The sequence below is a fragment of the Notamacropus eugenii genome, chromosome 4, assembly GCF_028372415.1.
Source record: "Notamacropus eugenii isolate mMacEug1 chromosome 4, mMacEug1.pri_v2, whole genome shotgun sequence".
NCBI lineage: Eukaryota > Metazoa > Chordata > Mammalia > Diprotodontia > Macropodidae > Notamacropus > Notamacropus eugenii.
This window is the reverse complement of record NC_092875.1, coordinates 202549636-202562773: the sequence shown is the minus strand read 5'-3', so window position 1 is coordinate 202562773 and position 13138 is coordinate 202549636. Positions and strand designations below refer to the sequence as shown.

The 13138-nt window shown below is 37.9% G+C and overlaps 1 protein-coding gene across 2 annotated transcripts in view; it reads left to right on the top strand.

The window, feature by feature from the left end:
• The first annotated feature begins 422 nt into the window (after positions 1-422).
• SALL3 (spalt like transcription factor 3) overlaps positions 423-13138 on the top strand; it is a 23986-nt gene continuing 11270 nt past the window's right edge. For both annotated transcript variants that reach the window (XM_072604058.1, XM_072604057.1), the window contains exon 1: positions 423-2026. In XM_072604058.1, the coding sequence (XP_072460159.1) occupies positions 1945-2026 (82 nt within the window). In that variant the 5' untranslated portion in view covers positions 423-1944. The remainder of the gene's footprint in view (positions 2027-13138) is intronic.

The window sequence follows — 13138 nt, the reverse complement described above, 5'->3', positions numbered from 1 at the left end:
ATGCACTTCTAAAGAATTCGCAACCTCAAAGGAGAGGATGAGAGTGAAGGAGCAAAGACAAACACTTTTCTTTCTCCTGCTTCCCCACCCTGCTCGAATCTCGTTCCATTAAAGGGGGCGGGGGGGGGGCAGTCTAAAAAAAGCTACAGTTTGGAAAGTAGAGAGAGAAGCCCAAGGAGGCAGCTGTCGGCTGAACAGGCTGCTGCGGAGCAGTGATCAGGGGAGAGGAGCTTGTTGCGGGGGAGGGGTGACCGGGGTGTAAGGGCGGTGGTGGGAAGACCAGGGAGGCAGGGCTCCTAGAAGCCTTAGCATTTGCAGCAGCAGTGGGAGTGGGGGCGGGGGGAGAAGGAGGGCGGGAGGAGGAGGAGGAGGAGGAGGAGCTGCCGTGTGACCCACACCGCTCCCAAACTTGAAAGTTTATCTTCCCGAAATCAACAGCCACCTCGGTGTGCACATTCCTCCTTTACGCAGGGAGAGGAGGACTGAATTCATCGATTTCTGAAAGGCAACGTGGTGCTTGGAGCCTTCCGTCCTGTATCTGAACTGTGAGAGGGTGAAATAGTGGGGCTGGGGGAGGGAAAGCAAATTGGACATCACTGCCATCACCCGCCACCTAAAACTAAGAGAAAGCCTTAAAGGCAAGAAGCTTAGTTGTGGATCTTTGCCGGAAAATAAGAGCTGATCACCACAAGAAAGAGACTACAGGTCTTTAGCAAACAGAACAGAGAGCTCTGGGAAGGAAAACATCCAAAAAAGAAGGGGAAAAACCTGAAAAGTGTCACCAAAAAAAAAAAAAGTCATCTCAACCTGCGAGAGAGGAGGAAAAGAGGGAGGGGGGAACCTCTTCCTATCAATGGACAACAGGAAGTGACCACCACCAACGAGAAGGCTGTAACAGTGGGGGAAAGCTGCAAGACAAAGAAGAAAGAGGTAAAAGACAAAAACTAGCCAAGGTTTAGTTTTCTACACGAAGAAGAACAAAAGTCAGCTGGAAGAGGGAGGAAGAAGGAAAGGGGGAGAGAGGGGGAAACAGAGAGAGAGAGAGAAAGAGAGAGAGAGAGAGAGAGAGAGAGAGAGAGAGAGAGAGAGAGAGAGAGAGAGAGGATTGTTGGAAGACAAGAGAAAAAGTTTCTTTCCCCCACGCCCTCAAAGAAGAATAAAACACAACCGCCACCAGCATCAAACACGAGAAGGCAAGAAGTTATATGAAAAGCTAAACAACTTCTTGCGAGAAGAGCCAAGAAGAAAAAGACAAGAGAGTGCATAATAGGGGGCGAAAGGTGGTGGGGACAGAAAGAGCCCAGAGAAGAAGAAAAACCAGAGCACTAAGGGACAAAGTCAGGACTAGAGGAAGGACACTATCCTTCCCCGAAATGTGAAGCTGCACACATGTTGTGTAAAGTGGGGGCGCACACGCCACAGCCCCGTGCGTGTTGTGTGTGTATGCCTGCATCTCTCGCTCTTGCTGCCGCCGCCGTCATCCCCTCAGTTGCCGCTGCCGCCGCTGCCGCTCCGCCGCTGCCGCTGAAGCCGCTCCCGCTCCCGCTCCCGCCGCCGCCGCCGACCCAGCCGCGATCGGTGCGTCTAGCAGGAGGTGCTGGTGCTGGGGAGACACATCATTTGGCGGAGTGAAGCGGCTAATTGCGGAGCCCCATCCCTCATTTGCATAGGCAGCCGGAGTCCGCTGGAGCCCGGCCAATCCGAGCTCGCCCCCTCCATTAATCGCTATGCATTATTCACCAGCCTAATTACACAGCCCCATGCGCAATCCGCGCAGCCGCCGCCGCTGCCGCCGCACCGCACTCCTCAGACTCGCACCAGCTAATTCCCTGCAATTTCCCCCCCAACACGACTTATTTGCGAACAATTTTCACACACACACCCCCCCGTTTGCTGTTTTGCTGATGCCTCTGCAAAAAGCAGAACCAACTCGCAGTTAGCAGCATGTCTCGTCGAAAGCAAGCCAAGCCCCAGCATCTCAAATCGGACGAGGAGCTACAGCAGTCCGAGGTAGTTTCTGAACACGGTAAGGGGCTCTTCTCCCTCTGGGGTCCTAGAAAGGGGAGGGGGCAAAAAGGAGGAGGGCGTTGGTGGGCATACCGGGGAAGTTTTGTGCGAGGCTGTTATTGGGTTAGTTTGGGCAAATTTGGGGGGTAGGGTTTGGGGGGGGTTGTCTTGTTTTTCCTTGGTGTGTTGTAGGAAGTAAATTATTTGCTCCATCTGAAGAAGGGAAAATTGAAGGCAGTCGGGTGTTGTTTATGGAGGGAGAAAAAGTTAACTTATTTCTGAAAACAAGCGCTAAGTTTCCGTCCCTCGACATTTCCCAAACCGAGAAGCCCAAATCGATCTTCGTCTGGTTTCCCCACTGCTGAGAAGACACCTTCCTTAGTTGAATCTGCTCGGGGAGTGCGTTTGGTTTCAGGAGTTTCAGGAAAGACAGGGGGAGGGGTGCAATTATCAGACTGTTGAGTTAGAGAGCAAGTGTGTAGAAGAAAAGGGAGCTGGCACCCGGGACAGCTCACAGTCCGCAAGTCAATTTCCCTTTCTTCTAGTTTCATTTCATAGTACCCTGATTGCCCCTAGGGTACGAGAATTTGGGAAAGAGGTGGTGGGAGGAGGGGCTTTAAATTGTGTGTGAGGGTGTTTGCGGTTCTTAGGCGGAAAGTTAATGGACTGCTGGGAACTCTGTTATCTTCCCTTTCTTTTCTCCTCTCCTCTCTTCTTTCCCTGGCTTTCTCTATGTCTGTGCGTGTGCGTGTGCGTGTGGGTATGTGTATCGCTTCTGTTTCAGCTTGTGCACTGAGGCAGCAGTGACCACCGCCGCCTCTCAGCCGGGAATGCCGAGGACAAGGAGGATTGGGCTGGGGAAATGGGGAGGGAGGGGAGTCTTGGAAAGAGGGAGTAAGTGGGGGGACAGATTCCGGAAACAGCTCCTTTTCAACACTCTCTTCCATGCACACTCGCCACAAACCGCTTGTCTTCACACACACACACATACACACACACACACACACACACACACACACACACATCCACATCCACATAACAGCACCGGCAACTCCAGAGGTGGTGGTGGATGCAGTGGCTGTAACTTCTCTTGGGGAAAGCTTTCTCCCTGGGGATGCCTGCTTTTAGCAACTGAAGCATTGGGTGTGGAAAGACACCGAGGATTCGCTCTCCACCACCCCCACCCCCCACCTCCGCCAGATTTCTCCTCCGCCCCCTCCTAAGACCTCCTGCCCTTCTCCTACATTCACCGGCAGGCGTAGCTGGTGGCCGAGAGGTTCCCTTAAGTGTGAAGCGTTTTTCAGGACAAATTTGTTTCTTTTCCCCTCACCTCTAAATTTGTGGATCTAGAGGAGGAAGGGATTTCGGTCCAGAACAAGCAAAGGGGTTCGGGGAAAAAAGGAGGGGCTGTCTCTTGAGAAGGCATCAAGAATGGAATAGGGAACTCCAATGTGGTTTGACTGATTTGGGGCAGCGGAGTTTTTCCGAGGTGAGGAAGCAGGGAAAGGACTGCCCATAAGGACTCTTAAGCAACATTCACTGCCATCTTTGTTCCCTTTCTGGTTTCAAGTCCCTCATCTGGCTTCTCCTACATTATTAGTTTTGTGATTGTTTTGTATCCTGGCTGCATTTGTGAGCCACCGCCACCTTCGCTTTTACTTAACTCAGGCCTTCCCTTGTTTTGCTCACAACTCCTGTTTCCAAATACTGAATGAGCTTTTCTAAAATTGACCAACAGGCCAAGAAATAATTGATTTTTTTCGAGTAAAGATCTTATTTGCGATTACCACACATTTCCCCTTTCTGAAGTGATAAAAGTTTTCCGAGTTTGTCATATAATTTGTATTAAAACTGCAAGTGCGCTTTGCAAATCAACTTGGGAGCTGAGATGTACGACTTTTATGACAGTCTTGTAGATTAGAGGCTTTCTTTCCTTGGAGTATTTTGTTGATTTTTAAGTATTTCTTCCTGCCCTTTCTTTTCATTCTCTTTCCGTACCCAGAAATGAGACATTTGTATTTAAGTACCCTTTCCGTTACCAAAAGCATTTATTTTGCCCCAAGGAGACCATTCGTTCTAACTACTTTCAAACTGAAAAAGAAAGGGGAGAATGTGTGTGTGTAAGTGTATATGATGGGGTCGAGCTACATGAAATTTGGAGGCTGACATGGATTTTTGACTTATTGAAGCTGAACTTTATAACCTTGATGTTTGGGGCAGTACAAATCTACTTCATCAGGTTAAAAACATCTGTCGGACTGGCAAAATTGCAAGCCCACCGCCACAGGGCTACCACAGCCTCTGGAGTGCTTGGAAAGGAAGGATAAGTAGGACGCTGTTGCTACTGGGCAGAAGCCTTTTAGATAGCAGGCGCATTGCTGTAGAGCAGCTAAACTCTCTTTTATGAAATAAATTGTTTTTAATTGACCATATTTTTGCATAATAGTATTGCCAGTCGAGCAGATTAGAGACGTTTTACGATAGAATTTAAATAGTAAAAAAAATTAGATACAGTCCTAGGAAGGTCAGAGAGAAGAGGTTTTAGAGTTTATTATAGTGTTTTAAAGTTTGGAGCACCAATAGTTCCGTATCCAGGGAGAGAAGGAAACCTTTTAAATTCTTAATAATATTATCAGTGTTCTGGCACTCCTGTAGAATTAATGGATTATAGAAAATTGTTAAACTAGTTTTGGTTTTGGTTTTTTGGTGGTGGTGGTTGTGGTGGTGGTGGAGTCTTATCTATGTAACCAAGTCACCCAAGATTAAAACAGGAGATATGCTTTAAAAAAAGAAAAGAAAAGAAAGAAAAAAGAAAAGAAAAAAGAAACGCTTGCATATGGTGGGTAGATTAAGGACAAAGAATCTTTTTGTCATGGAAATGGTTTTTTTTTTTTTTGTTTACTTCATCACATAGAATTTCTCACACTTGGTTTGTTTTGTATTGCCCTCAATGACTACATGATCAAATGAATGGATTTATTTCTGCCGAATGAGAAAGACAGTCTTTCCTTCAAAAGAACTACATTGCATCCCAGTGAGGAATTTTAAAGCGTTATTATTGTGGTTCCTGAATAGCTTAAAATCGGCTTTCACAGCAACCCCAAAATGCAACAATGTAAATACTTCTCAGCTTTGGAAGGCTGTTATCAAAATGTGCTATATCTTCTTTTATTAAAGCATATTTCAGTTAATAGAGTAAAACCCCTTGTAGTGAACAATAAACAGGCTGGGGCAAAACTATTCTTTTTAAAATTTTATTTCAGAAAAGTGAACACGGTAAACTTAATGATGTAAACATGTTGAGGGATATGTAGCACACATTAGGAGACCTGAAATGGGGTAAATAATTTACAAGTTTTGTAATGAATTACTTTATTATTACTATACTAAATGAAAAGTTGAAAATATTTATATTTGTATTCATTTTAGAAATCAAATTTATGGTGTCAGGGCTTTGTGGATCTATGTGTATTAATGGATTTGGTTTTATTTTATTTTGTTCTGTTTTTTACAACCATTCACAGTCATCATCAAGATTTTGCCACAGTCCATGTTCACATTTTGCAACAGGCCAAAAATAATCTTCTTAGAGGCTTGTTTAAAAGGCAGTTTAGGCCAACCACTAAAACAATTTCTTTGCTTTAACACTTTTGCTAGCTAGTTATTCCTGGAACATGGTGATTGTTCTCTATTGACCTAAAGAATTTTTTTAAAATTACATATATAGGTCGTATTGATTGCTGTTACCCTCATATAATTAAATAAAATACTTAAAGAAGAGATAGGTACCTTTGAAAAGTAAAATTATCAACTACAACCCCTCCCCCCATCTTAATTTTTGGCAAATACAATGGAAGATAAACATGAGTCCACAGTATGAAGTTACATGTGAGGCAGTCACCTTGGGAAGTGAGATTGAAGTTGGAATGTTACAATAAACTATATTCTTTTAAGCCACTTGGGAATATGCACACTAAAATGATAGAGCTGTTTTTATACATTGAACAACATTAGGAAATTTGAAGATAGTTGGGAAGGTCATTCTGTACAAATGGGTATTGAAATTTTTCTGATAACTTTTGGTGGTAACATACAAAACCAGACTAAAAACTGACAATGTAAAAATAAATATAAAAAATAAATTCTTCTATATTCTTTATAAAGTTTTACTTTATGAGATCACAAAAAATATGATTATGTAAGCTGGAATAATCACCTAACAATGCTATAAATTAATTGCAAGGACTTTTTTTTAATAATCACTGCTCTAGGATGACAAAAATAATTCTGGCAAATTTCATACATGTTAAGTTCAAAAGTTATTCCATTCTACATTTTGTGACAATTTATTTCAGCACTTATTCCTTACATATCCATTAAAGCAACTCTTTCAAAAAATGAACTCAACAAATGACTTATTTTTTCTCTCACTGAGAATTAGTAGCAAATAGGAGACAGGTTTCAGATTCCATTAAATTCATGCCATCAAGTAAGGAAATTTTTTTGTCTGCTGAGAATTTTACTCTCAGAAAAATTAATTAAATGTTTTGTTGCCAATAAAACTTCTACCAAGCACTTCTAATAGGCACTTACCAAGATATCCTATATGTGGATGATAGAAATATTTCATTTTACTAAAACAACTTAGAAAATTCCTGTTGCAATTTAAAGGGGGAAATATAAGTATGTGAATATTTCCCAACTTGAGATGATTTTTAATTTAACTTTTAAAAAAAATACTGGCAATAATTATCCCAAAGTTTAATGCGGCCTTTTTTTCCCAGCATAGGTATGATAATGTGAAAATAATTCAGAAGATCCTTTTAGTGATGAAGAATATGTGATTTGGAATTTTAACACTTTTATTTAATGAACTTTTTAAATTAAGGGAAAAAAAGACAAATTCACTGTAGATAAACCCATTTCTTTTATCTTTTAACTTGCATGTTTTGCCTAGACTGTTTCTCATACAAACATGCATTGTTGACACATACATTTACAATTCAACATACCAAAAGGAAACAATAGATATAACTTGCTACCACAGAAGGATAATTGTTTTCTCAGAAACATAAAAAGTAAGAGTAACCGGCAAATAGGAAAAGATAAATTTACAAACACTTTTAATGAAACACACCAAGATTACTTGTGTGATTTTTAAGACAGATCATTTTAATACTGAACAGAAGAATGGCCAATTAGTTGTCACTGACAACTAATTGAAAGAATAGTTGTTGAACAAAGTTAAGAAAATCCTTAAGTACCATTCATCTTAAAACTTTGCAGAAAATAAATGTGCATTAGATCATTCTTATAACATTCAGAGTCAGGAAAAAAATACTGTGGGTTAACAGCAGGAATTACTTACAAAGTTGATTGTTGTACACAAGATGATGGAAAAAGCAGGCAAAAGTGGGTCAGATTTCATCTTGGGCTGCTAATCTCTTAGAAGTTCTACAATTCATTTCAAGGTGGCTATAAGAATATTTTCTCTTCCTTGAGAATCCAGCAAAGGCATAGATAGCTATATTTTCTTTTTAGTGACCATCTTTGCAAGTTTCACATCCTTAAATGTAAGTGCTGACATACCTTTTCATTTCAGCGAATATTTTTAACTGCCGTTATCTGCATTTCTTGTGACATTCTTGATAAGAGCCAGGAGCATTTTATGGTGATGCAAAACAATTTAAAATTTTCCATTGATGCAATTTTAAAATAATACTTATCATACCTAGATGATTTCATTTCATTTTGTTTTCCATCTACCTGATCTGAGACTGCTTATACACCAGGACAGGCATATCTATAGGCTGTCCAGTCAGGATATGAATCACATCTGCTGATGATGGAACAGGTCTGCAATTACATTAAATTAGGTAACTTTTGACACATTTATTAAATCATAAAATGGATACAGAATTCTAATATCTTAAGTATTAATTTTAATTACTTTTATAAAATCTAACTACAATTTTTCTCCACTTTCAATTTCAGTGTAAATTTCAGCTGTGTTCCTTTTAAATGTAGCTTATGTGCTACATAATTTCCAATAAAACAAAGAGAAAAATGGAAAAGTAAAAATCATTTTATGAAGTCATCTTATAAGTTACAGAAAATGTAAAAGAATATATACATACATGCATGTTAAAATCACTTACAATGAACCACATAGTGCAAATAGCCAGTTAGAAAAAAATAAGAGTATGAATAATACTTATAATTTATCTTAAGGTTGATTTTTTTTCTAATAACTTAAAGACTAGCAACATGTAGGTTTAAAAAAAGATAAATAAGTACTGACAAAAACAATAAGGTATTTGAAAGCTTTACATCCTATGCCTGCCTTCTTTCTGCAAAGTAAGAGCAGATTAGGTTGCTATTTAAGTAAGACCCCTACCCCTTTTGCATTTTCTGTGCATTAGTGTCTAGTGTCCTATAGAAAGTCTTTGGTGTCAATGAAAAGGTGGGATTGCATCGAATGCCTGCTAGCTTCCGATGGACTCTCCCTGAGGGTGGGTAGTTAGAAGTGCTTTGACAAGCCTTGCTGATTTAACCTTTGCCTGCTTTGCCCTGCCAGGGGTGGCCACTAGATGTCAAGCTCATAATACAATTAGTACATGTGTGCAGTTGACCTTGGCAGCACGGCTTACCACTGTTCTGTTAAGTGTTAACACTGCATTTGAGTGTTAACTAGAGATCCCTGTGAGTTTGCTACATGCTGCACAGCTTATCAAATGCCCATCTAGTTCAGCACAAGTGTTTACAGTTCTTAAAGAAGGAAAAAAAGGTTTTCTTTTGTACAGCTCCTACATCTTGAACTGTTTAATTAACCCTGCAGGTGCCATAGTATTTTGTCTTAATTCCTCTGCATTATTATTCATTATTTCGAGAGTGATCTCTTAATAGCACTATTTGATAATTCTATTGCGTGATTTGTATGTAAGGCAGAGACTCATTTGCTTCAGTGACAAGTGGTAACAAATACTTTTTTTCATCTTGTGGTAGGATGTTTTAGAGTTTCTGTTTTTGTTTTTACCACATGTAAATCTCATGCACTTAAACATAGCATTTCAGTACAAGCACCAATAAGTGATAGAAGTGATTTTGCTTCCAGTTATTACTTTAGCTTACCATGTTTTTCCCCCTTTTATTATTATATTCATTTAGACCATGCTGGATTTTCACGAGTTTGAGGTGGTATTGGTTTATTACTGTTGGTTTTACTGTTTGGTTGTTATTGTTGGGAGGTAGATGACTTTGTTTTTATGTATAGTGAACTCTAAAATAACCAGGTTTTCAAAATTCAGTACCTAGGTTATTGAAAACTTTCTCAAGCAGGCATGCTATGAAAGAACAGATTTCAATTTATTTGTTAAATTTATAGGACTGTGTATGGTAGGGTAAAACTTGTCAACAAGCAAAGCCACAAGCACTCAGCATAATCTCAAGGGTGGCCCCCTGAAATCTGACTTCAAATTTTAATATCAATTTAACATTTTTAGGCTCATATATATTTAATTAAGCACAAAGAGTGATATATGTGGATACATTCGAATTATGGTTACATCAACATGAAAGGCCTATTGTGTAAACCTGAAATAAAACAAGCATCCTATTATTTGACACAACATCGTGTTCAGATAGTTAAAACAAATTGTGAGTGTTGTAACTATCCCACATCTGCATAAGTACATAAAGGAGCCAGTGTTTTCCTGAACTAGCGCTTTGCTGCACAGATTAAAAAAAACTGCAAACGTTTTCAACAGAAGACAGTTGGTGACTGTGCCACAGGTGGTTGTTACTTAACAAATTCGAGATTTGGGCCACTGAATAGATCAAACTAAGTGTGCCAGGTCAGTACTAGTTTTTACATAGCAAGAGTGCCCTCCACTGTTCAGCTCCATATTAACAGCTTTTGTGGTCTGTGAAAAAGGACAGAAAAATTTTCTATTGAGTCTGGAATTTCTTCTACATTGTTAAACACAGTAGGGGTCTCTATTTGTCTCCTCCTGTTTCACAGCTTGGGCTCAGTATGTGATAATTCATCTTTCTTTATGGGATTCAAAGCTATCATAAAGAGTTAAAAAGAATTAATTTGCAAGAAAATAAGTGTCTCCTAACAATTTAAGAAAACTTGAAAAATGCTATGTAGATTTTTAAGAGGTGGTAAAGCTGAAGTAAAAAGTATGCTCCCCTTCTCCAGAGAGCCACATGTCATTGTAAAGTTCCCAGACAGAACAGAAAAGTGAACATACATTTTCCAACAGTAGACAGGTTCTGCTTGATCCTATATGAATTTTAATAAACCCAAATTGTGCGTGTGTGTGGTGAGGAGAGAGTGTGGTGGAATAAACGATGGCTTGCCCAGCCTGACAAACAGAATTATAAACCATCTGTCCAAGCCTTTATTTCACTAGTCTTAAGCAATTGGGTAGCTTATTTATAACCACCACCACCCTCAATGAAGTAAAGAAAGACATTTGCTATGAGCTATTGTTTAAAATGACATTGTGTGTATATGAAAATGTTCTAAATCTAGCTTTGAGGCTGTTATTGGCATTAGTTGATATGAAATACAAAATATCAGAATTTTTATGTAATACACTAAAGGTTAGACATTACCTTCCATAAAAGGCAATATTTTTCTCTTCAGCAATTTAACATTAATAAGTATGCTCCAGATTTTTAATGACAGGTATTTTAACTTTTATTAATGTTTGTTTTTATGCTTCATAGCACAATGACAAGTTAAAGAAAACATTCTTCTTTGAAAATTCTTCTCTCTCTATTTCACACTAGATTTTATTAATTAAGAAGCCATAAGGAGATTATTACCAGTTTTAAGCCATAGCTATCTTCTGACTTCATTTATTCTTTACAGAATGCTAAAATGCTTTTAGACAGCATTCAAGCCAAATGACACGCCAATGCACATTTAGTGTCTAAGTTTACCTTTTTAAAATATTTTCTAAAATACAAAGTAAAAAAAAAACCTCTGATCGTAGCCTCAAAAACATTTTCCTATGTATAGACTCTTATCTAATCTAACTGGAAAGATGCCTTACTCGCCAGCCATTTTCATGCAAAACTGGAAGTGGCTTAATAAAGAACAGATCAGGAATTAATCAAAGCTGAGACAATAGTGAAACAGTTTTTTGGCTCTTTTCACATTGAGAGAGTTGATCCTAAGAAAAGGAACATTTTGTTAAACATTCAGTATACATTTTATGAGTTATCCTGAGAAGAGAAAAATTTAAAATTTAAATCTTTTCCAGAACAGTATTATCTTTGAAACTGTTGGTTAGAATTCCTCTGAAAGGTTTGAACAGATATTTTTCTCCTTCAAAAAAACTAAGGCAAACAGATCTTGTTGCAGAAATACAGTTTGAACAGTGACAGAGGGTGTGCAACCCTTAAGTACACAGAGCAAAAAAAAAAAAAAATTGGCACAGCTGTGAACTAACTTTACACATTTCCTCACTTGAACTGAAAGAACCTCTATACCTTTTCAATGCCTATTTTTCTTATTTTTCTTCCTGAACACATGCAAGAAAAGAGATTTTACGTTCCACTCAACATAAGCATGTATGTGTTGAAGCCCCAAATGTTTGATCAGTAGCCTTCGTGCCTTCAGCAAAGTGGTGTTCTTCCCCCCATCAGCACCTTGTTACCTCCCACGCATTCACACATAAAGAGAACAAAGTATCCAGATGATCGTGTTATAATCTTTTAAAAAGTAACTATGCCTAGATATATTTAAAGTAGCAAAAAAGAAAAGAATTTAGTAAGTATACCTCAATCCATGTACTGGATGCATTTTTTCCCACTTTTTCCACTATCACTCTCATGTACTATAAATTAATGCTAAATCCCCTTGGCTATTTATAGGTTCAAATCTCCTAGCTGTTGAGCTGTCAGTATGGAAAAAATAAATTACTTTGATGTTAATTATGATGTCTATGGTGCTTGATTCTTAATTTCTCCCTCTTGCAAAATATATATATATATGTGTATATATATATATATATATATATATATATATATATATATATATATATATATATATATATATATATATATGTACCTAAAGTCACATAGTACTGAAATGTTCATCATTGTTACTGCTACAGCATTTCATAAATGATCTCCCTGGTGTATTCAAATGAAAATGCTAAAGTTCTGCTGTCTAATAGATGTGTTAATATAGTTTTAGAACTTAAAGACAAAAACAAAATGTAAATTAATGAAAATGGAAAAGAAATTATGAGATTTGTGAAGATGACATTTTCTTGGATTAAAACTATGACAGAATTCAAAGATTTTAAGTCTATATGCTGGATGGTGAGCTTCATTTAGACTTCCCAGTATATATTTTCTTGTATTCCAAAATAAGACCAGACAGAACACATTTCACTAAAAGGCAGTGTTATTTAAAATTCATGAATGAGAATTAACCTTAGAAACAGGTGACACCGTTTATTGCTTCTTTCTCACTCCTTTTTTGAAGTACATCAGAAGTCATCATTTTTAGTGATGGGTTTTTTCCCCATTTCTAGGAAGGTGTACTATGAAGTCTTAAAAAAAAAAATTTGCTGCTTACAAAACATCTCTGTTTCCAACACGTGGGACTTCTGGTGATAATTTCCTACCTTTTAATCCAATTGAACTATTTTTCAAAATTACAATTAGAACTGAGAATTTGATTTCTTTTCTTGGAATTTTGAATAAAAAGTAAATGCAACTTTATTTCTTTGTAAGGAAAATTACTGTAATAGCTTTTATTTTGATTCATTGTCATATATAAGTTGTATTTGTTATTGTAAACATCTAATGGTCATGTATAAGAAGTAATATTGAAACATCATAAGCAAAATGTTTCAGAATGTTAATTTTTCAAACAATTATGTATTTCAAATGTATGGCTACTAATGGAATATGGTAATCCTAACTTTAGTTTGTCTGAAATTATTCTTTGAACTATTAGTAAACTTTGCTTTTTCTCACATTTTATTTCAATTATATTTTGTAAAGATTTTTCTCTTATGACCAAAAAAATGTAGTAATGTTTATTAGCATAGGCTCCTACTGATTGTGATTATTTTTAATACATCATTTCATTCAGAAGACTCTG